The 25,443-nt window shown below is 41.3% G+C and overlaps 1 protein-coding gene across 1 annotated transcript in view; it reads left to right on the forward strand.

The window, feature by feature from the left end:
* Window positions 1-11,773: 11,773 nt before the first annotated feature.
* Window positions 11,774-25,443, forward strand: part of TMX3 (thioredoxin related transmembrane protein 3) — a 42,362-nt gene continuing 28,692 nt past the window's right edge. Inside the window, exons 1-4 of the mRNA XM_032470647.1 lie at window positions 11,774-12,016; window positions 13,000-13,054; window positions 18,719-18,758; window positions 19,964-20,087. Of these exons, the coding sequence (XP_032326538.1) occupies window positions 11,776-12,016; window positions 13,000-13,054; window positions 18,719-18,758; window positions 19,964-20,087 (460 nt within the window). The 5' untranslated portion in view covers window positions 11,774-11,775. The remainder of the gene's footprint in view (window positions 12,017-12,999; window positions 13,055-18,718; window positions 18,759-19,963; window positions 20,088-25,443) is intronic.

Consider the following 25,443-nt stretch of genomic DNA (forward strand, 5'->3'; position numbering starts at 1 on the left):
AACCACAGCACTAGGACACGCTGCTAAGTGATGTGCCCGGCGCGACGACATTAACAACGGTTCTCATCAGAATCCTGGAAAAACACTATTTAAATAAGACAGATATTACTTTGGCTCATACTCAGTTTATATTAATTGACTCTCAACATGGGGAGAGATCTTTGCATTTCACAGACGTCTTTCCTGGGCTCAATATTTAAGATTATCACCACCGTTTTGATGAACAAATAAAAATTCACATTTGAAAAATGTAGGAACTCATAGAATAAGATTAGAATTCAAATTTTATTACCTTAAATTTAAGACTTTCTCAAAGATGACACCCACTGGAGAGTTTTGTACTTTAGATTGGTGTTTGTCCTAGGACAGATTTTAGAATTATTATTCCAAATACTTATTTCAATAACATATTTTTAAAAATTCTTAAAATTCTTGTCCGATTTAACTCTACTATATTGTAATAAAATATTGTTTAGGTATTAAACTGTACGTGTATTAAGCATAAAAGAGTTATTAGAAAACGTGTATCTGGTCAGATTTTTTTTTACCTTTTTTTTGTACTTAGTTTTTTGTTTTTTTTTTAACATTTTTTATTGAGTTATAGTCATTTTACAATGTTGTGTCAAATTCTAGTGCAGAGCACAATTTTTCAGTTATACATGAACATACATATATTCATTGTCACATTTTTTTTGCTGTGAGCTACCACAAGATCTTGTATATATTTCCCTGTGCTATACAGTATACTGTTGTTTATCTAGTCTGCATATGCCTGTCAGTATCTACAAATTTTGAAATCCCTGGTCAACAGATTAAACAGGCAAAGTTGCCAACAAGCCTGACTGCATAACCTCATATGACCACATGATGTCGCTCTAATGCAAGGTTCTAAAGATGGAAAAACCTTTAGAAGAAATTGTCAAAAGACACACTTTGCAGATAAAAATGTTCATTTAGAATTATTGTGAGCGACATCAATTTTACAACATTAGGCTTTCTAGTTGGTGAGTTTATACATAAGATAAACACATGTACCATGTGTCACTTTTCAAAAAAAGGGCTTCCTGTTGGAGAGTCCTGGACATATGGCATCTGTAGCTTGGTGAGGACCCCTGGTGAAGTGTGAGTTCAGGAAAGTCAGGGTTGTGCGTGCACCTGAGTCTCCTTACCACATCTGCATTCATGCCACACAGGTTATATAAAGAACCAAAACAAACAAAAAAGCTACTCCTGAAAATGCTGCAGTAAAATTTAAGTCCATCAAAGATATAGATAAATCTATAAGGCTTGTATTGCGTTAGAGCAGATCACCTGCAAAGAAACGAGATTCAGAAAGACATCAGGCATCACAACAAAAGTGGATGCAAGAAAACAAGAAGTAGGCTTCAGAAAACTGTCTAAATAAAGAAGTACTTTGTAAACACTCATGAAGGAAATGCTGAAACGAGTTGCTTCAAGAGACAGGGGAATGATGATCACAGGACACCATAAAGTACTGTGTAGTCTAAAAAAACAAATGCCAAACAAATTCGAAGAAAGAATGTCCATAAAAACTCTTTTAGATTCTAGAAAATATGAGCATGTAGGGGAGGAAGAAGACAATGTAAGTACCCACACTTTTCACGCACTCTTTGTCCTGCCAAGTTGTGGGAAATAAGACGGAAAATGTCTACAATGATCATGTGTTTCTTTCAGGACATGCACTTATATGGTTGTGATCTTTGGTGTAGAAATATCTGAAAAGGTTGACATTTACTAAAGTCTACGTGGAGCTAAACGGGAGAAACTCATTTTCAGAATACTGAATTAGGAGGCATTCCTTTAAATCTGAAGTAGTCTGAAAAGTGTGACATTTTGAGTCACTACACATAAAACCCTTGGCATTTGTGGATTCCTACTTGTGGTTTAAATATATATGATGCATAAAATTTCCCCCTAAGCAAGGTGATGACAGTCATCTCTGGCGACTGTTTTGTGGCATTCAAAACACACTGCATCATGCTGAGTCTAAAATGCAGGTTGGGTTTTAAAATAATACATGTATCAAAACCCTGCTCTTCTGGCTAATCTCTGTCTCTGACACTGCAGCCTTGTGTAATAAACACACTTACAGAGGACACTCCTCTAGCTGTTTGTCTTTTCCAAGTTAGGGCTCTCCTGTCGCCAGGGGCCTCTTAATGAGCCCTGGAACCAACTTCCCCAAGGGCAGCAAACTATTCTTTTCTGTTCTTCCCAGAGGACAGGTTTACTTTTGCGACCATAGCAACCACTGCTGACTCCTTTCTCTCCGACTTTTTAAGCGTCTTAGTAATAGGAGTCTCCTTCCAGAGACACAGTAGAAGCCTTCAGCTCTTTCAGAATCTGGCCTTAAAAAGCCAGGCTTTGTCCGTAAGACACCTTTATTATAAATAAAGCGTGGACTTTGTTATTCTCCACTTGTGTGGGTATCTGTAACCTCCCCTGGGAAATGCAGGCACGACTGCGCCAATCGCAGGCTTCAGTTCTCCGACCTAGTTCTTTGATGCTGAAACCAGTGGCTCCAGCTGAGGTCGCCATGCTCATCACTAACCAAAACCTGAACCTAAGGATCCTTCCGGGCTGACAGAAAAAACCTTAACTCCTACGAAGGAAATAGTACAAAGTAGAAGTGAACACATGCAATCAAGTATAAATTTTCTTTTTTAATAATTGAAATTATGGAGAAGACCTCTTAGGTAAGATCTCATTTTAGGCAACTTATTGGTGGTGTATTTCCTAAATTGCACTGCATTTATCTACAAAGATTTACCAATTTTTAATACTTAAAGTTGTCATGAGAATGTCATAGAGTAACGCATGCCATGTGCCTGACATGTACGCCTTTGACAAATGGAAGTTTGCTGGGCTTCAAAAGTAGGATTAACAAGGCAAGGCCAAATTATGAAGAACTCGACCCCTAGGTGGTCAGTAGTTTGAGCAACACAGAGTCTCAACAAAATCATAATTCCTTAATATTTTATTAGAAAAACTTTATGACACCATTGAAATCTACATTTTCAGCGCCTCTCTCAAAGAACTTTTTGAAGTTTCCAAACTTATGACTCAAAGTTCAGCCTTCCTTTCCCTCGGTGACTGTCACCACATCTGCTCTTTCCTGTCTGCTCCAGTTAACCACAAGATAATTCTCAAAGGGATTTATACAACCAGATTTGTCATTTTGATACATTAAGGAACCAACATATGATGGATATTCCTCTTCTTACCTTCATTTATTTCTTCATGTGTTTCTTAGTAAATAATGCTGATTTTTAATTCTGAGTGTGTGATCGTATTTTCCAGGACAAAGTAGGCCAGAGGCAAGAGTAACTGGTATTTTCTTTTCAGACCCATCTCATTATCCCCCCTTCACTGCCGGGGCTGGCCTGGCTGGCCTTTGGTTTCACTCCTGAGCTGCTTTAGTTCAGAAAGACTTGTGAGTTCACATAAGGATCATAAACTGAGTTTGTTTTAGCCTCTGCATAACCTTTTGCCCAGCTCTTACATCTCTATATGGTTCTCCTTATAAAACGGATGTCGTCCTTTTGTCACAAGCCTGCATCACCCTAGGGAAGGTCCTCAGTCCAAAGATCAGGAAGGAGGAAGACCCTGACCGTGTGCCAGTGATGGTAAATCTATATGGTGCCAGGTCTGCAAACCTGTGACTGGCATGGCAGGGATGACTCAAAATTATGGTTTTCTATGATTCTGGGAGCCATGATATTCTGAAATGTTAAAGAGAAGACTGGAAAACTTCAACCCTGAGTAGATGAAATCATATTATCTGTGGGCAGGTGAGAGTTACAAAAGAAAGATAACCAGGAGACGTTCTTAAGAAAAGTCCCCAAGAAAAGCCAAACACCCAATTGGAGGAATATGACCTCAAGGTACGATGACTATTTCCTGAGCTCTCTGTGGGGTCCATCTTAGAAACACCAGAAACACTTAAAATACACAGGCTACGCACAGAAAAGCCCTGAACTCCAGTAACTCTGTCTGGTCCACATAAAGGAGACTCACAATTCCTTCTCCAAAGCAATATTTTACGGAAATTAACTTCCACTCTCTGAACTTTAAACGCTTGGATCAAAATGGAGAGAGTTCCTCCCATTTTGATCTGAGAATACTAAAGTCAGAGGATTGAGAAATTATTTTCATTTGAAAGAAAAAATAGCAGGAGATGTATATTTCCTCTAAAAAGAGCTTGAGCTACACCAATTCCCATAGTTTTCTGAATTTTAACTGAAGTGGGAATGGTGTTCAGAGACTCAGAGTCTTAAGAACAAATGTCTGCTTTAAGAGCTTTCCTCCAAATGAAACTGACAATTGATATAGACCTGGATTAACATTATTATGCGGCATATTACATAACAGATATATTTACACATACATAATTATTAATAAAATTGATCATTTCTCCCTCTGTCCACGAGAAGTGGCCTGGAGGCAATGGCATCTCAGATGGGACCAGTGTAATATGGAAGGTAAAGCCCAGATTACAGTTTCCAAAACCAGCTTCCCATGAAAGGGAACCAGGGCCTTTTGCAAGGATAACTGATTGCAGGTCTGGGGAAGGAAGGCATGAAGAATGTAGAGCTTCGTTATCAGAAGTCAGGGTTTTGTTCAAGGGTTAGTGGAACCAGATCAAAAGAGAACAGGAGCCAAAGGTTTGGTTGTGACAACATGAGCATCAGAAATGGAATAATGATTGTGGTTAACTGAAATACATTAAATCTATTAAAGTCCTGAGTCCATGACACACAAAAAGATAAAGATTAATTTAAATACACCGAAGAAAGTCAAAAGGTCAGAATATATTCCTACTGGATCTTATTACTCAGTCCTTTTGGTATTGCTGACACACTGATCATATTGATGAATGATGCAGAATCTAGTAAGCATTAAATACATCATCTAAAAAACATTTCTGACTCAAGGAAATGGCCTCATACGTGTGACAACCAGTCAGATTGAAGACGTGAGGCATCTCTAATCAATCAATCATTTTAAAAATCAGTCATATTTGCATGCTTTTAAGAATATGAACGAGTCCAAGATTGCATTAATGTTTATAAGTCCATAAAATTCAGAGGGAAAGATTTATAGATCTAAATGTTCTAATCAGCTGTTTATCCTGGGTGGAGCTGCAGACTTCTATAAGCAGACAGAACTATTAACTGTTACCGTGAGTCACTTCTCTGTTGAAATTATGAAAAAATTTTCATTATAACAAAAAGTTTTAAAGTGTTTCTTCAGGGTCAGAGACAAGAATCTAAATTTATTCCCCGGGCTAACTCTCTGGAAGTGAATAACCTAATTAACTGAACCATTAACTGACTTACATAATTGGGTTAGCACCTTTCAACCCTAGGGAGACTTACAAGTAACTATAGATGTTTTTGTGAAAATGAAAATAGAGCATTGATATTTTTGCATTTTTATCTTTCTAATGGGCAAGAAAATCTGGCCTATTACAATGACTGCCTGGAATCTAATCTGAGATATGTAATCAAGGAATTTATTTAGATGAAATCTTACATTTTATATATAGTATTAAATATATGAGAACCTCAAGTTGAATGTATTCATAAATATGATGAAATCTTACATTTTATATATAGTATTAAATATATGAGAACCTCAAGTTGAATATATTCATAAATATAAATTTTACTCACAAAGTGTGAGAATTTCCAGTGTTCCACAACCACACACCAAATGAAAGTCAAATGGTATGCCCATAAAGTTAATGCATTTTTTACTGAAATAGATTATTTTGCATATCATTTGATATTTGAGTTTACTTTTCTGTAAAATGCCTTTCATGTGTTTTGTTCATTGTTCTGTGCTTTTTTTTTCTTATTGATTTTTTAACGAATTCATCCTTTACTAGTTACGTCTGTTGCACGTAATATTTCCAACTTTGTTGCTAGTCTTTTCACTTCACTTTCTCTGTGGTGTCTTTTAACCAACGTCTCAGTGTCGTCCTTTTGACTAGCAATTTTTGGGTTTAAGAAATCCTTTGAATCAAAGATGTTCTCTTCTACATTCATCTAAAGATTTTAATATTTTGCTCGTTCATTTGTCTTCTTTCGGGCTGGAATTAATTTTTGTAAATGGTGTAAGATTTGGGTCCGAGTTCATTGTTTTGTCTGTATGGATTTGAATTGTCTCAGCATGGTGTGTCCTTTTATACCGTTTTCTTCTCTGTCACATGTCACATTTCCTTTTATGCACAAGTCTGTTTCCGGGCTGTCTATTCTGTTCCGCAGGCCAGTCAGTTTGTCCTTGTGCCAATACCGCACTGTCCTCCTTAGCACGGTGTTATCTACCAGAGTAAGTTCTCTCATCTTATTCTTTTTCTGTGTGGAACCAGAGCATCAGTTTGATTCCAGTCACCTTCAGAACCAAAGTGAGTTCTTGGGTGAGCAAAAGGACCTTGTACTTTGATTTGCACTCAGGATTGCCAGCGATGTCTGAAGAACAGCACCTGCCCCAGGGGTCCCTTTGTCATTAGGTGTCTATAGCTCACTTGCCAGACCAAACTGCAAGCCCATAAGCAACAGTCCAAGAGTCAATAGCACGAAACGGCCAGGATTTTATTTGTGTCCAGATCTCTTACTGCCCAGGAACGGGGCCCGTAGCTCAGCCTGCGGGGCCGCTGACTTGCTTTTGTCTTCTTCCGTGAAGGCTTTGCTATGGGCTGGACTCAGGACAGCGGCTCTCCCTTGGAGTCACAGCTCTCCACTCTGCAACTGACACCTGAGCCTGGCCAATTCCCTTGTGTCCCAGGGAGACTGCTGGAATGGCGAGGCCCATCAGTAAGAGCAGCAAGGAAGTCTTCAGAGGGCTTTTTCGGAGGTCCTAGTGGAGAACGGGCTACTTGCTCATGAATAAGTTAGGAACAGATCTGGTCCCACGGTACATCACGGCAGAGTGCGTCCGTAATATCATTTCCATGTTATGATGGAACTCTTCGCCATTTCCCTTCTTGTTGGGATGCTTTTTTGATATTACCCATGACATGAGGGGTAATTCAGCCGTTGACATAATTTTATGTTACTCAGTTAATGGGGCTGTCCTAGCAAATGCCCAATCACTAGCTAGTAACTGTTTTTAAAAGAAATACACCACAGGACAGTATCAGATCATTTTCTGGTCAAAAAACCCAAAGGTCATTGATGACCATGATTACATGCTTTTGCCAAAAACACTTGAATTTGCATGAAGGCAGGTGGCTGGCACTTTGAAGATATCAGCGTTGGTATCTGTATTAGTCAGCACAGGCTGCTATAACAAAATACCAGAGACCGAGTGGCTGAAATGACAGACATTCATTTCACAGGTCTCGAGGCTGGGAAGTCTGAGATGGGGGTGCCAGCATGGTTGATTTCTGGTCAGAGCTCTCTTCCTGGCTTGCAGGTAACTGACTTTGGGTTTCCATGTGACTTCCTCATGTGGGGGAAAGAGAAGGCGTGCTCCTACTTCTTCTTCTCATAAGGATACCAATCACAACAGGGGAGCCCCAGGACACCTCATCTAAACCTAATTACTTCCCAAAGACACCATCACCAAATACCATCATGTTAGGAGTTAGGGCTTCAACATACGAATTGGGGGGGTGGGCAGCACAAACATTCCATCTATAACGTTATGCCTCTGGATCCCCCAAATTCATGTCCTCCTTGCATGCATAAACAGTTCCCAGTACAATAAAATAAAATGAACCTCCCTTTTTGTCTTTTGTGCTTCCCTTTTTTTTCTTTCTCCCACTTCTTAAGGAGAATATTTAATTCACCAATTTTCATTCTTTTTCTCTAAAATAAAAAAAGTGTTTGTTTATAAATTTCTCTAAATGTACAGTCTCCTGCATCCTGCAATATTAATAGGCATGTTTTCTTTTTTGTTTAGTTCTAAATATAATTCAGTTCCTATTATTACAAAGGTATTATGTGTGTTTTAAAATTTCCAGTCCAGATTTGGGGAATATTTTATCTTTTATTATAGACTTATAAACTAATTGTGTTGTGATCAGAGAAAATATTGATAATACCACATTTTTTTCAACTTGCTGAAACTTACTTTATGATATTCTAGGTATGTGATTTTCTTTTACCTTTTCCAAGTGAATATACTCTCTGCTTGTTGAATGCAGAATTCTGTAAGCATCTACTTTGTTTTTAAACTTTTGGTCTCAGGACCTCTGTATATTCTCAAAAACATACTGAGGACTCCAAAGATCTTTTTAAAAAAAAATGTGGGTTCTATCTAACAATATTTCCCATACTAGAAATTAAAACTAAGACATTTAAACATATGCATTATCACTTAAAATTAATAATAAAACACATTATACATCAAGCAATAACTATAAAAATTTAATTTTTCTTTAGTTTTTTTCCTCATGTATGTTACACAAAGCAATCTGAAAAATGAACAGTATTTTCTGGATTTATATTCCCTCAACATCACTAAATGAGATCTGCAGACCAGAAGCAACAGCATCACCCAGGAACTTATGAGAAACACAAATTCAGAACTGCTGATTCAGATGCTGTAAGGAGTGGTTGGAAACAGTGTTTTATCAAGCTTTCCAGGTAACTGTTGCTAAGCACATTTGAGAAGCACTGCTTTAACATTGTGTATTGATCATCTTTCCATTAAAAAAACATATAGTTTTATTCTTATTTTTAAACTTTTATTGTTAGAGTCTATACACAGAGAAGTACACAAACCACATGAGCAGAGTGCAAGGCATTTTCACAAGTGAACACATCTGTGTAACAGCACTCAGATTAAGAAATAAAATATTACCCGTACCCCTGACTTTTAATACTATTGATTAATTTGCCTATTTTTTGAGTTTTCAGCTCAAATCATACTGTGAGTACCTTTCTTTGGTTTCTCACTTTTGCTCAACATTTTGTTTATGAGATACATCCATGAGTTTCTTATACAAAAGTCCATCCATTATCATCCCTAACCTGTGCTAAAAGCACAACCTAGTATTCTGCTATTAGACATCTGCGTTGCCCAGTTTTTCACAATTACAAACAGTCCTCCTGCAGACCTCTTTGTACATGCCTTTTGGTGAGGATGTGTAGGCAAATATACAAGGCATATATATGTATAATATTTAGTTCATCTGAAAGGTTTTCTAAAAAATGTCACATGTAGCACAAAACCTTCTAAGTATCAAGGAAATTTATCACCACTGGAGACAGATAAGCAGGAAAAACAAACTTTTTAATTAAAAAATGTATCCCATATTGTACTATGAATTTACTAAATACAAGTTTTAGCATTTGTAAATTTAGCCTGTGTTCTGTACAAAAGTTTTTAAAAAGGTTTTTCTGTTTTGACCATTTTCAAATGAATGCTTTATTCTGATTATTTTCAGTTTGTCTAGGTCAGTGGTGTGCAACAGAAACATAATGCAAGCACATATGTAGTTTTTAATTTTCTAGTAGTCACGTTGAAAGACAGAAACAGGTGAAATTAATTTTAAAATATTTTATAAACTCATACCTAAAATAATTTCAACATAATCAATATTTTGAGAAACTTTACATTCATTTTATACTGCCTTTAAAATCCAATGTATATTTAGGTTTTTCAGCCATACTTAAACATTTTCCAAAACTGAATCAAGTATCAGTTTTAAAATTAAATAAAAATAGTATTCAGTAACTCCATCACACTAACCGCATTTCAAGGGCTCAGTGGCCATGTATGGCGAGTGGTTACACTATTGGAAAGCACAGGCCTAGGTCAAGAGTGGTTTTTGTTGTCCTCTACCTGCTAATTTAAGCTGTGATAAAAAAATTTTTAATATTTTCTTTTATATGCTGTAGAAGACAATTTTAAAATGGATAAGAATGAGAATTTTTTTAGTCTACTTCTTTTGAGGGGATATCTTTGAACTTTTCTCTCAATTACGCTGTGAACCTAAAACTGCTCTTAAAAAAGTTAAGCTTTTTTTTTTTTTTAAAAAACAAAGTGCAACATAGGAGATTCTGGCTGAGACAGCAAACATGCTGATGGTAGATCCATTCAGTCCAATGGATGAAGACTATTTTACAAAAGGTACAAGGGATGAAAATAGCACCACTAGTTCTGCAAAGAACAGTTGCTAGAGGTGCATAGTTGGGGGGAGGGGAGTAATGGGAGAAAAGTTAGAGAAAACCTCAGACCATCAGACATGTGTAGATCTATGATTTTGTTCTGTAACCCAGGGAGTAGTGGTAAAGGTTTTAAAGTAGTCTGATTTTGTATGAAAGTTCTGATTTGTATTTCTGAAACACCAAGCTAGTGAGTGCACAGGGTGACTTAGAGGTGAAACTAGAGGTTAGGAGACCAATTAGGAGGCTTTTTCAATCATCCAAGCAAAAGAAGAGAGAACCTGACCTGGGGGTAATGGAGATGGAGAAAATGGGGACAGACTGAAGAGATATCTACGCGATAAAAGCAACAAGATGGGGTGACCAACTGGATATGAAAAATATTCAGTTGGGAAGCACCTAGCATAACTCCCAAGGAAATCAGTCAAATATGTGTACCATTAGCCAAAATAGGATGACTGAAAAAGGAGACAGAGAAAAGGGACGGAGATAACTCTAGGGCAGAAAGAAATCCTATAGGCAGTGCCTTCTTACAGGAAGAATGCCAGCTCTGGAGCCTGAGACTTTGTTTCAAATAGCAACTTCATCATTTTACATTATTAAGCAAATTACCTTCTCTGGGTCCCTAGATCCCCATTTATAACATTTCTTACTTTGAGAAACTTCATGAGGATTATATATATACGTTAAACTCTTAGAATAAAGTACACGCTTAATGTGAAAATACACATATTTGAATCCCTTGAAGGCTTGCACTGGATACTAGACACGTGTGCAATAAAAGGGGTGAAACTGAGGGCTTACTCTCAATCAGATTATACCTTAATCTTCTAGTCATTAGGAATATTGGTGTTTTATGAGTTTTACCTATTGGAATTTTGAACCTAAGGTGAATGGGCTGACATCACAATCCATCTCTGTCCTCATAACACGTTCGATAACTGACTTAATGTAAATCCTCTGGCATTCCATCTCCTATACAAATTTCATCTCAATCGGATATGGTTCTTGCAGCAATCACTATGGTATAACACTATATTGCTTTATAAATTTCGTTCTGTAGAAAAACAGATAGCAATATAAATATTTTATACTAAGTACTTATTTCAAAAATCAGAAAACAGGAACAAATCATCCAATCAAACCCCATGATCTACTTTATGTGTTCAGGTTTCAAGGCAAACAAGTTTTTTTTTTTAAAGGGACTCATGTTTGGCAAAAATGCATTAATGGAGCTTCCTACCCTAAGGCATATCTCCCATTTTGCTAAGACTGTCCAAGATTCCAAATTCATTCTGGAAACGTATGGAGGGTCACGGAGCTTTCCCGCTTCCTACCCACTACTAACACCCACCTCTTTTCATGAATTTGTGCTAACTGCACAAGAGCAGCAGGGGAAAGGACTGGCAGAACTCGACCTCAAATGCTGTCAGTCTACCTCATCTTCCGCCCTAAATTCGGCGGGCATCCAACTTCCCGGAAACGCCCCCGCCCCCTTGATCCCGACACGGTGCTCCGCCCCCGCAGGCAAGATCCCTGCACAGGTTCCCACGCTCCCGGAGGCAGTTCCGGGAGCAAAGGCTTTGGGGACGCGACCGCGCATGCGTTCCCGTCGCGCGCAGGCGCCGTAGTTCCGCGCATGCTCAGAGGCGGGGGTCGGCGGGGTCCTGGGAGGGTAGCGGAGGCCGGCTTGCCCCGCCCCCGCCCTCAGCGCGGAGCTTCCCTTCCGCGCCCAGACCTGCCCGCTGCCTTTCCGCGAGCGCAGGCGGCGGCTGCTGGTGTGTCTTTCTCTCCCCTCCGCAGAGGCCGCTTTTGCAGCTCTTCCGCGGCGAGCATGGCAGCTCGGAGACGCGGGGCCGCCCTGGGACTCTGCGCCACAGGTAAAGGCCGCGCGGGGGTGATGCGGACGGGCACTGGGACCCTCCCCCGGGTGGGGTCGGATGCGGGGCGGGGGTCGGGAGGATAGGGAGAGGCCTTCGGGACCGCCGACGTACCCTCCGGGCCCTAGGCCCCCTGGCTGAGCGGACGCCGTGGGGTCCTTCCCCGGGGCCGCTTTGCTGGAGCCCCGCGACTGCCGTTGGTTCTGGTCTCTTGAGGCAGGAAGTTTCAGGGGCCCAGCTCCATCCGTGGGCAAGAAGGATGCCACCTTCCAACTTGTGGCCAAACCTTATTTTGGCTTTAGGTTCTGAGTCGTGTCACCCACGCGGGGGCTAAGAGAGAGGGGGGCCGAGGGCGGGTCGTGGTCAGGCCCCGGGTCGGGCGGTGTGAGAAGTGACCGGGCGTGTGTTGGCCTTTCCCGGCCTCGTGCCGGCGTCTGGCCCCCTGGTTCTCACGGTGATGAGTTCGTTTACTCAGCAGCGATGTCGTCCCCACTGCGTGCCAGGTGCTGTTCTGCTGTCAGGGTTAGAAGTGTAGCTCGCGTCATTTCTATCAGTTTGGGCGGGGGCGGGGGGAACCGCTATTTTGAACGGCGCTTGAAGTTTATACTGTGGAGGTAACTGGCTACTAGAGAAAAAGAAATAGGGAAGAAGTTTTCGTCTTCTACTCCAGAAGGATGGAGTGGTAAAAAGGAAAAAACAGGATGAAAGTAAAAATATATTTAAAAACAGTTTCTGCGTCTTACAGTTACTACTCTGCATATAATTTGCTACCACAGTGTGGCTGCATGCAGAGTAAATATTTGTTACACAGACGAACTACTTATGCTTTTGCATCATTTGTGCCGTGGGATGGATAAATGATGAATTTTTTGGTAGGTTGTAAAAAAAAAAAACCCAAAACATTACGTAGGTGACTAAGCATATAATAAAGCCAAAAAATAAATCAGCATTTATTGTGTACACATTTTGTCTTTTTTTTCCAGTTTTTTTACTAGCTATGGCTTTCTGTAAAGGATTTGTAGAAGACTTAGATGAATCGTGAGTATATATGTTTTTAAATACTGTCTTAACTTCTTCCAACTGTGATGTTACCTGAATATTTGTATCAATCTAGTATTTTTTAAATAATGCTTGCTTTATTGAGCACTTAATATACGCTACATAGTTTACTTACTCCGTGGGGAGGTAGTTTTTTTTTTTTTTTAGTTGATTTACAATATTATATTAGTTTTAAGCGTACAGCATATACGACGTAGTGTGAATTTAATTTTTTAATAGAGTCAGTAATGGCCAAAGCTAATAAAGCACCAGTTTTGTTTTAGGAGTTGCTCTTAAGTGCTGTATGTGTACAAAATGGGATTGTGCTCAAAAGAGTTTTAAGAACAGTTATAAGATCAAAAAATTGGCAACCTCTCCTATTTTACCTTTACCTTGTACATTTGTTAGTGTTTTGGCTTTAGTCACTACTGAGTGGGTGCTAGAATTTGATAACCATATACATCTTCATCTTCATAGTCAAAGCATTAATCACAGGACCTTGCTTATAGTAGGTGAGGAGTCCTGCTTCAGACCGAATCCTGTGTGTGATCTTTCAGACAGTAGGCAAGTACAAGGCGTTTCTTGGTAGCCCTCCAGGGGGAGTGCCCTCCCCACCCCGACTTGGCCCACAGCCAGTGCACTGCAGTCTGGAGGGAGTTGCAGTTGGTCTTAGACTCAGACCTGGGCCAGCCATGCTCACCTGCATATCTGCATTCTTAGCCTGGTTGCCTTTTTTGGCGGCCTCCTTATGGGGCCTCACCTAAGGACTTTCCTGGGATCTCTGCTGAAACCTCCTTATTGAAAGGCTTGGTTGCACTTTTCTCCCCTGGGACTCGGTACTTTTCCATGCCTATCCCTTTTCCTTGTCTGTCCCTCTGCCCACGGGTCCAGAGAGAGGCAGAAGCCTTTGCTTCCATGCTCCTCAGCAGAGAGATGAACTCCTTTGTCTGTGCTGCATTCACCTGACTCTCGCCTGTTCAGTTCCACTCAGAAAAATGGAACAGTGAGGAGCTGGCACCTTTACTGATTTGCCTCTTGGCTTGTATTGTCGCAGTAAGAGAATAAAGCTTTGATTGTTCCTTTCAGTTTGGCTTGTCCTAAATAACCACCTCTACACAACAGAGTGGGTGCACAGCAGGGTGGTCAGTTGAGCTCAGGGCTGCTCTGGAAGAGCAGAAAGCTCAAGAGTTCCCACAGGGCACCCACCAGCCTTGCCAGCCGGGTTGGGGAGCACCAGTGGATTGTTGACAGACACTTTTTGATTCTGAAGGAAACCACTGTTAACACAGAGGTGATTTTGTTTAACTTAGTGGTGCCTTGGAGGGTATGTCACTGCAGACCTCCTCCTTTAGAATGCCCTAACAGCACAACTTTGCTTAGGAGGAGGAGGAAGGGGGATGAGCAGGCACAGACACCCAGGACCCTCACCTGCCTCAGCTGGGTGCTATATGGACTAACAGGTTTGGCCCACCTGTGATGAGTTTCCTGTAACCAAAAAAAATGTCTGCCCCCTTTCCAGAGGCCCTAGCGGCCCTGCAAGCCATCCTGGTGATCTCTTGGGTCTGCAGGGGAGGATTAGGAACAGTGGATAATGAGACTGTTAACCAAACTCAGATTCCTAGGTTTGTCCTTGCTCCTCCTGTTTGTCACCTGACCCACTTAAGCCTCCTCATGAAGTCAGGTCGGTCAGCCTGTGACACAGTGCATGTTTTCACTGACATTTTTGGACATGGAAAAAGCAGTCACCATGAAGAGAGTGAAGATTGACCAGCACAAAGAATGACCATGGGTGGGAACTGGGTACCCTCTCCTCGGCAAGTCATGCAAGAGCCTTTCCAGAAAGATCTCCAGGTGTGGTTACGCAGTAACGGGGTCTCAGGGAGGAGATGGGTAGGCTCCTCACTGTGGGCCCATGGCCAGGAACCCACCTGTAAGGAGTCTGATGGACACTGACCTGGGGTCAGCACAGTGACAGCCCTGTGACTATTAGAATCAATCTGCCAGCCTGCCCAGTGAGTGGAGACAAGTCAGACAGCCCAGAACCTTGCCCCAGACCCTGACTAGGTGTCAGGCTGAGGCCTTTCTCTCCCCAGGGAGGCTGCCGAGTTCACGTTCACCGGGGAGGTGGGGAGAACTGTACTTCCTGGGCCCTCTGGCTATCAGTGAACAGGTGAGAATGGGCCCTGTGGCCCCAGCTCCCAGGAAGAGGAGGACACGTACAGCGCTCCTCGGCTTTGAGCCAGTGCCGACCAGCACCAGCAGCCTTGCCCAGGCCCTGTGCTGGGTGAGCGCACTTCTGGACCCTGACTGCCCAGTGTGCTAAATTGGTACAGATGTATTACCTACATGTACTTCTCACCTTTGTCCCCAAGCCCCCGTGGGACTGCTGTCCTTGGGGCCACTTTGCAGAGCATGTGGAGAACTGAACCTACTGGGCCATCAGCTCTTAGTGTGATTGTGTCCCAAAAACAGTACTGGCTGCCTGGCGAGTAAAAGAAAGAACTGAACTGAAGGAAGCCGGAGTGCCCTGTGAGACTTTCTCTCTCAGTAGCCGCATCTGGCCTGTGCACAAGGCCTGGGCTGCCGGGGGACTCAGCACTGATGGGAGCCCGGTGCCGTGGTGCCACCCTTGACACTGGTGGTACCTGACATCAGGAAGGTGCTGCTGGAGGGAGCTTGGTCCGTGGCACTTGTGATTTCACATGCCAGCATCTCCCCCCACCGGGCTGATCAGGATCAGTTTCCTTCATTTGGAATGGATTCTGTCACACCTTTAATGTCTCTCTATGGTTATCTGACTTCCCTCCCTGTCTGCTCTCAGTGGGTAGGCCATGACCTGGAAACACTAGAAACATGGTCCCCGTGCAGCAAGGACTGGACACCGTGACAACTCTCAGCTGGCACCAAGGCTGGGCTGTTACTGCCAACAGCACACCAGGATCTAGTACCCAGCTGGTCTTCCTGGTGTAATCTGGGACCAGCGCAGCATCTCGCTCTAGAGGAGATCGTTACTAAACCTTTGGCCCTTTTTCACCCAAAATAAAAAAGGCCCAAGGATTAATGGACTTACTGGGCTACAGATGCTTCATATAACTCATGCAGGGATCTGGGATCCATCTCCCAGGTACCGGAACGGCTGCTGCCTTTGAGTGAGGCCCCAGCCGACAGGATGCTCTGATGGTCCTTAAGCAGGCCACGAGGCCTCCCTTCTGCTGGGCCTCACTGGTGCCCATCTGCCACTTGAGTTGCACATCTAGCAGCCTCTCAGTTCAGTGATTGGAGCCCATGGCAGAAGGACACCACCACAGACCAGCATTGACCTGAGAAGCACCCCAAGTTGGCTGAAAGATATACGCCTTTGGAGAGGCAGTGACTGGCCTGTTGTTGGACCTCGGTGGATGAGTGCAGTAGTAGACTCACTAGTCAGGTTGCCGAATGCTAACACGGATCTGGTGAACTAGGAACGACACATCCAGGAGCTCAGCTGGAGTCTTATGACTCAATGAAAAGGTACCCCTCCACCTCCCGGCAATGACACCCAAGGAGCCACTGCGTCCTCTGGCACGAGGGGGCCCAGATACAGAGCCCTCCCATATCACCTATGGGCCTGGTTCCCCTGTGGCTCCTGATTGTTTTGTACTGGATGGAATGGGTACACCTGCCATCCAACCTGAAAGAGACCTGTTCTTTGCTAAGCATGATCAAGGACCTTTGCACAGTGGGTGGCTTCATGCAGTGTGGAAGGCTGTAAGATCATCTCCTCTGCTCTTCCCCCATCTCCTGCCCCTTGCTCCAGCCCCAGCAAATGAGCCCGGCTATATTTTCACTGACTTCGTGGTCTGTGGCTAATGACAACCATTGGTTGTGTGGCATACAAAAGAGATGCCCTGTGAAAATGACGTATCTGCATAAAGGTAGGTTCTGTGCCTAATAAGCGATTTGTTCCCTCTGTGCGTGCTGACCAGGAAAGCCCCTATGCTGACAAAGGGAAACAGCCAGCTAGCATTCCGTGCTTGTCAGCTAAACCGGGAGCTGAACTGTCCTTCACCCCAGAGCAAGCAGATGTGCAGCTAATTGCCTCCTGCTGCCACGAGAGGATGGGCCATGGAAACTCAGACACCTCCTTAGGCTGGGCTGGCATGTGTGGATTACCACTGTTGTGAGAAGACAACCAGCAACGAAAAAGCTGTCAGATCCTGGTCAAGGCTGAAAATGACTGCCAGGAATAGATGACTTCATGTTGGCGGGCCAGGCATTTTCAGCAGACAGAAGACATTGGGCACCTCACCCCATCCATAGTGCCCCTCCCGGACTCCGACTGCAGTGAACACTCCCTCAGTTTGGTCCAGCCATCCCCATACACTCCACCGACTCGAGCCACACTCATGCCTTTTAAGACCACGTTGGTTTCCCATTCAGGCTTCCTGAAAACACTGCATCTGATAACAGCCTGGATTTGTGGCCCAGGCTACACTTCAGTGAGCTTCGTCATGGGGCATGCAGTGGACTCTCTGTATCACCCCTCATCCACAGGGGTGGGTGAGCATTCTAATGAACAGCTAAAGGACAGGGTTAACTTGCTGATGGGGGGGGGGGGCAAGATCACCACAAGCTGGGTTACGCGCCTCAGGCCAGCAGTCTGAGGGCTCAGTGCAGCTCTTCCCCACCTGGGTACTTCTCCGTAGCCCTGCATGTTTGGACACGTTGTCTGCCCCCTTCCTTTAACTGTGTATCTTTTTACATTTATTGACACTTTCCTTTCCATGTGGGACCCTGTAAGGGACTTCTGTACCCTTTAACTCCTCGCCAAAGACTCAAATTGATGGGAGAGAAGGATGGCTATTAAATATCAGGGAGTGAGAGACAGTTACCTCCTCCGTTTGCCACTGGATACAGAGCATGGGTTTTTGCCTATATGGACCTCAAGAATAATGACCATCAGTTAGAGGGCTTTAGTTCAGTTTGCTTAAGGTGGCCATGCTGCTATCCTGGGTATCCCTATGGGATGAATATAGAACTTTTAACTATAAACTGCAAGGGGAGCAAAGCCATAATATATGGGTTCACCAAGCTGAGGGATTGATTAAGGGTGCTGTCTTGCCCATGGCACACAATAGACTGTCACAGTTGGACAGATGTGAGCACCTTTGAACCTGAGAGCTCAGATAATGGGGAATATGTTGTCTAGGTCTCATCTGTAGGATTAAGAATCTTTTAAAAATTTGCCTGTGGAGAACTTCTGTCATTCATCCAGTGCAAACTGAACATAGATCCCTGTGCTAGGCACTAGGAGATGAAACGAACATACTCCTTCCTCGGTTAGCGTATCTATGGTTGGAGAGTATGTAAATAACTACACTGTGTGGAAATTGTTGAGAATCATAAAGAGGACGAAGACAATATGACAGATTGTTTCTCGCTTTGAAGAATATCTGTTTCTACCAAGTCCTACTTTAATTGTTTTTGGATTCTTTATTCCTGATTATTTTATCATTTCTCTACTTTTGTTAAGATGTTTAATGGATAAGATTTAGAGGTCACTGAGTAAAATAAGAATTTGTTTTTTGCTCCTGTGTTTGTCTATTTAGTATCTTCACGTGTGCTGTTTAGTTGTAAAGTGGAAACCTATAATCAAAGATCTGTTTTCTTGTTTTTGTTTTTTAGGTTTAAAGATAATCGAAAAGATGACATTTGGCTTGTAGATGTGAGTATGTAAATTTTTATACTAATTACCCACCCCTGCCATTTTTAGTGTTATTTTCTATTCTCCTTCACCCGAATATGGCAATATACAGTTAGTAGTAGTGTGTTACTCAGTTTGTTTTCTCAGGTAGTACTGTTTGGGTTTTTATATTAAACTGAGCCCCAGAGCCTGAAGATTCCTGGCAAGGGAGCCTGTTTTTGATGAGGGTCTAATGATGGCCACTTGTAGATTTATGTCTGAGAGAGATCATGGTGTGATTTTATTACATAATTCACTCTTATTTTTTCATGTTATCCAGGAGATTGAATATATTAATATCACTTGGCAGTCAAAATCGCATTTTCATCTTAGTAGTGAACAAAATCAAATTTTCGTCTTCCTTTTCTCACTTTTGATGTTCTGAATGTATTTAAACCTTCTGATACCTGGGATTCATTTTAACATGCCTCAGTGAAAAGTAGAGTGACAGAAGAGATGGAATGAGAATGGCAGAGCTGACAGTTACTGAAGCCAGGCAATGAGGCATGAAGGTCTGCTGTTTCATTCTTTCTCTCTCCTTTTGTATATGTTTGAACATTTCCATAGTATAATAACAAAAAAGGATATAAGTCTTATTTCATAAAAGTACAACAAGCAATTTGTTACATCATTTAACTGGAGGAGCCTAAGTACCACCCCAGCCACCCGGTGATTCTGAAGAAGGAGGAACTGCGATTTTAGCTTCATCAGCCTGACTTGTCACTGTGCCAACGCAGTCGTCCAGGTGGCCTCCCATGTCTTAACTAGTGGTTACGCTTGCAGTAGCAAGGGCACCTACTCTGTTGGAATTTTTGTAATAGAAATAGATTGATATTTATCATTAACATTTAAGGGGTGTGCATATGATGTATGAAGTGTATTTGGTGGTTTTATTTTTAAATAACATGGACATCCTCACTTGTGAGCAAAGATGTTTTTATGGTAGTCATTTAAAAGAAACTTAAAGTGGTGTCAGTGTTGAGGTATATCCTAGGAGTTGATCTATCTAGGTTTGTATCTGTGTTCCTTTATTTTGTAACCATTTTAAAAATTATATTTAGACATTTTTCCTAAAACAGATTGTTATCTGATCATTTGTCGAAAAAGTTCTGTTAAAATTAAGATTGGTATCCATAGTAGCATGATGTCTTAGTGGTTCTCTCTTTCTCTCTTAATTTTTTAACAAGTTTTATGCACCATGGTGTGGCCATTGTAAAAAACTGGAACCGATCTGGAATGAAGTTGGTCTGGAGATGAAAAGCGTTGGTTCTCCAGTTAAAGTTGGGAAGATGGATGCTACTTCCTATTCTAGTAAGCATTTACTGAGTTCGTTGTTCTACTGTCCTCACAATGAAAACGTTTTAATTACATGAAGCAGTCCAGGTAAGAGAAAGAAATAGTTTTTTTGCTTATGGAAAATTAAGGTTATCTTAGAGATTTCAGACTATTTTACGGGTTAGATGAATTAATCATTGAATGTGTAATATGCAGTATGTGTTAATCTTACACCTAATACAGATGTATAAGCCACTGTTCCTACTTTGAGCCCACCTGAGATAATCAGTTGCTTGGGACAACTACAGAAATTTGAGTGTTAAGCCCTTGATGAGGCTGTGTAGACTTAAGAATGAGAGTTTGTTGTCTGAGCAGCCGTGGCGGCCTGGTAGAGGAGGACACGGGAGCTTGCAGGGTGAGTCGAGTTAGGATAACTATGAGTGAACATCAGGGAATTACGCACATTAGAGAGAATATTAAAGCAAAATCCTGGAGTGGAAAATGAGTTTAGTAAGTGTGTACCAGAGACTAGAATGTTTCCAAGCAGAGGTTGGCAAATTACAGCCCCTGAACGCAGCCCGGCCCCTGCCTGCTCTGTAAGTTGGGCTCTGCTCAACAGTTGGTCTCCTTTGTTTACCGTTGTAACTACAGCTGCTTGCATGTCCCAGTGGCAGAATCGAGTAGTTGTAACAGAAACTGTAGGCCCCACAAAGCCTGAAATATTTATTATCAGATCCTGTACAGATACAGTTTACCAACACCTGTCTTAAAGGATTTGGTAAAAGGCAAAATTAAGCTTGGGGAAGCATGAGGTATCACATAGATTTGGAAAGAGCATAGCCTCAGAAAGTAGCTCACATCCTGGCTCCGCCTGCTACTTTTGCCCTGTGGCACAAGGGCAGTTTCTTAACATCTCTAGGCTTTGATTTTCACACTGGTAAATATTTAATTGTAATGCCTCTTTTATTGGTAGTTTTGAGATTAGAGTGATGTAGCACATGTAAGGTCCCTTGTCTTCAATAAATGTAGGTTCCCTTTTTCTTTAATGAATGAAGAAAGTGGAAGTATGAAATGCATATTTCATTTTAGGAAATCAGCATTGCACTCTGGGAGCGCTTTGGAACAAGACAGCCCTATGTTGTAATCTCAGCTTGGTCATCTCCTACTTTTGTGGCTTTAGGGAAGCACTTAAACTCTCTCAATTTTTGTCTCCTTGTCTGTAAATGAGAGAGTGATACTTCTCAAGGTTGGAGAACTGTATTAATACTTCCTACTCAAACCCCCTAGCTCGATGGTGGACACATATAAGGAGCTAAGGGGTAACACCAGAAGTTAAGAGCCTCCCGAGTGGGACAGGTGTTTGGGATTTTATCAGCTGTCAGTTGAGAGGCGATGCACATTTTTGAGAAGGCAGATGGTTTGACACAGATGTTTCTGGCAGACAGTGTAGGATGAAAGATGGGTGGTTAGAGGCAGAAAGATCATCTCAGGTGACGTATGTATCATCCTGATATTGGACCTTGGGAGGCTGCACTTGGGGCTTTGGCAGTGGAGTGAAGGGGGAACAGTCATCCTTACAGACACTTTCAAGGGTTAAATCACGAATGTGATAGATTGGCTCTGTGGTATAAAGAAAAAGAGTTGAAAATAGTAGTGTAAGATTCTTAGCGTAGTTCATACTGACCTACATCACCACTAGTTTAATGGAAAAGATGAATACATTTATTTTGTGTGTTTTCATGTTAGCAGCTGTTTTTGAGTTTGTGATCTTTCGCTTTATTGATGTGTGAGAATATAGGGAACTAGAGTGCAGATGAGATGTTGGAGCTGGAATTACTGAGTTCACAAGTGTGAAATGCTGGGACTGAGAGAGGAAGAGCTCGATGGCAGGGAGTTAACGTAGAGGGAGAAAATAATACGCTTGAGTTGATGTTTCTTAAAATAAGCTTTTGTCAATGTTTAAGAAATTATTCCTTTCAGCCGTTGCTCATGAAGGTAAATTCTTATGTCTAGTATATATTGACTAATGCATCCATATTTCATTCATTCACTTTATTAAGTTAAACGATAACCAATAAACATTGGTTAATTGGTGTTTAGTGTTTGATGTCAATGATGGATGCATTTCCACTGTATTATAGAATTAAGTTGTTTTATGTATGTGCTATGGAGAAAAAGAGAGATATCATCTTCTAAAAAAAGTTAAGTATTCAAAAACTACTGTCTAGACATTACAAACACATTTTTGGCATGTAATTCTTAAAGTTTTCCTAAATTTTTCAAGGCAGCTCAGATACAGCCATTTTAGTAGGACTAGGAATCAAACAGGCGAAGCTACTGAATTTTTTTTCAAGCAGTCTGTCGGCAGTATTCTGCATCTAACCGTGGAATACTAAAGGACTGACTGTTTCGTACGTGTCTCTCACGTCCCTGTAGGCGGCTTTTCAGGCACTCACAGCGTCAGTGTTTCTCAGCGTTCAGGCTGCAGGCCACCTGCATTAGGATGCCCTGGGGTGCTCAATATAAATTCACATTCCAAAGGTCCACACCAGCTCTTCCAAATGAAAGCCTCTGAGATTAGGTCATGAGACTGTGTTTTTAACATGAACTTCAGGTAATTCTGCTGCACACTTAGAGAGTCACAAAGTAAAGTATTATTTTGATGGATAATTATTTATAGGATTTCAGTTTAGGGTGGGATAGGATTATTCAGTAACAAGTGTAGGAAATCTCTTAGGCTGTTTGAGGATGTCTTATGTCTCAATCATGTAGTTGCAGTGACTGAAAGTAAATGCATCACACTCAGTCCAACAAATCCAAATCTCTGTGTAGAGAACTTTTGAACTAGAGAGATTTGAGCTGTCTTGATTTATCCTGCCCGTATATTTGGAATTGTATCAAAAACTTCTTTATACATGGTTTTAATTAATAAAACTATAATCCAGTAACATTAGAAAGTTGTATAATGTCCAGCATAAATTCAGATATTATATTTGCCTTTGTTTTCGTACATATTCCTTCAAAAATGAGCACAAATATTGTTTTTCATTCAGAAGATACACTGTTACTTGATATTACTTGTAATCATGTACTGATTTCTACTGTGAAACCACTGAAATTCCATATATTCCTCAACCTAAGTGTGACATCATTTTATCGTAAAGATCATATTTTACTTCTCTCTGATGTATAAACTTTCAAGGGCATTTGGCCAGTAACATTCTTATTCTGATTCCTTGATCCCAGATATATTTGCAAATCAATCTTTACTTTCTAGATTGTAAGCCCTTTTAGTCAGTGAGTATATTCAGGGTTGCTCATACATGGCACTGTTGACATTTTGGGCCAGACAGTTCTTTGTTTTGTGGGGAGAAGAGTTCCTGTGCATTGTAGGATGTTTAGCAGAGTCCCTGGTCTCTACCCACTAGATATCAGTAGCACCCTTCTCTCCCAGCCCCCAAAGTTGTGACAACAGAAATGTCTCCAGACATTGCCTAGTGTCTCCCGGAGGGCAGAATCGCCCCTCATTGAGAACTTCGGCATTATTTTATCCCTTTCTCATGTTAGACTTATAGTGACACTCATAGTAAATGCTAAGAAAAATAGTATTTTTGAGCTGAAAAGGATTTCAGAGTGAGTCCTACTCCTTACTTCTTCCCTCCTTTCATTGTGTAGATGAAGTAACAGAAGGTAATTAGCAGTGAAATGACTTTGCGTAATTTCAAACACCAAAGTTAGAGGCAGAATTAGGCCCAGAATCCAAGGTCACCGTGATTCAAGATCAGGCCTGTTTTGACCATCAAGTTGTTACCATTTCAAGGAGAAAACAAATGAAATAGGGGGCTTTGTGCTTAACTTCGTTTTCTGAACATTTAAAATTTTAAAACTTCAGGGCAAATTATTCATGTTAGAGACAGATTCTTCAGCTTGTAAAGGAGTTGATTTCAGGTTTATATCTAAACCATTCTTCTCTGATACAAAAAACACAGAACAAAAAATTTAAACTCAGACTTGCATTTCACTGTGGGCTCTGCTGCCTAATCACTGCTTGCTTTGTAACAAGTTACTGAATCTTCTGAAGTATTCGTTTATCTGAAAGATAACATTAGCACCCTTCCCCTGCCACAGGATTGTTTTGAGGTGTAGTTGAAGGTACATTAAAGCCAGTTGTAAGATACTCTAAGCATGTTAATTCTTACTAATATCTGCACATTACTGTGTCAGCAGATAAGTACTTAACTGTGAGGTCAGGATCAAGAATAGAAGAAAATGGGCCATTTGAGGATCTCTTCGTGCCAGACTCTGTTAGATTCTTTTCCACATTTACTCGTTTTTAAATATCACCCATATCCCTACAAGATGAATGGTATCCTCAGAAGGGAAACAGAATCCAGAGTTAAGGAGCTTCTGCATTGCTGCATAAGTGAGAAATGGAGAAGTTGGAATCCTAACCAGGGTCATTATGTGTCTTTGACTCATGCTTTGCTTGTGTGCTTTTTAATTATATTATCATTTCCATCTAGAAAAACTACCTTTGAAGTTTTAGGGGTCACTGTCAATTGACACTCTATCAGAAATGAAAGTTAATGCTCAAGGAACCAAAGGGCTAAAGAGTAGGTGGTATCATCTCCATCTTATTGATAAGAAAACTCCCTCACACTATATATAAAAATAAACTCAAAATGACTTAAAGTTAAATATAAGACAAGACATGATAAATCTCCTAGAAGAAAACACAGGCAAAACATTCTCTGACATACATCTTAGCAATGTTCTCCTAGGGCAGTCTACCCAGCCAATAGAAATAAGAGCAAAAATAAACAAATGGGACCTAATTAAACTTACAAGCTTTTGCACAGCAAAGGAAACCATAAGCAAAACAAAAAGACAATCTACGGAATGGGAGAAAATATTTGCAAATGATGCAACTGACAAAGGCTTAATTTCCAGAATGTATAAACAGCTCATGCAACTTAACAACAACAACAACAAAACAAACAACCCATTCCAAAAATGGGCAGAAGACCTAAACAAGCAATTCTCCAGTGAAGACATACAAATGGCCAATAGGCACATGAAAAAATGCTCAGTATCACTAATTATCAGAGAAGTGCAAACCAGAACTACAATGAGGTGTCACCTCACACCAGTCAGAATGGCCATCACTCAAAAGTCCATGAATGATAAATGCTGGAGAGGGTGTGGAGAAAAGGGAACCCTCCAAACTCCTGGTGGGAATGTAGTTTGGTGCAGCCATTATGGAAAACAGTATTGAGATTCCTCAAAAAACTAAAAATTACCACATGATTCAGCAATCCCACTTCTGGGTAGTATCCGGTGGGAACTCTAATTTGAAAAGATACATGCACCCACATTGTTCACAGTAGCACTA

Source organism: Camelus ferus, chromosome 30 (genome assembly GCF_009834535.1).
Source record: "Camelus ferus isolate YT-003-E chromosome 30, BCGSAC_Cfer_1.0, whole genome shotgun sequence".
NCBI lineage: Eukaryota > Metazoa > Chordata > Mammalia > Artiodactyla > Camelidae > Camelus > Camelus ferus.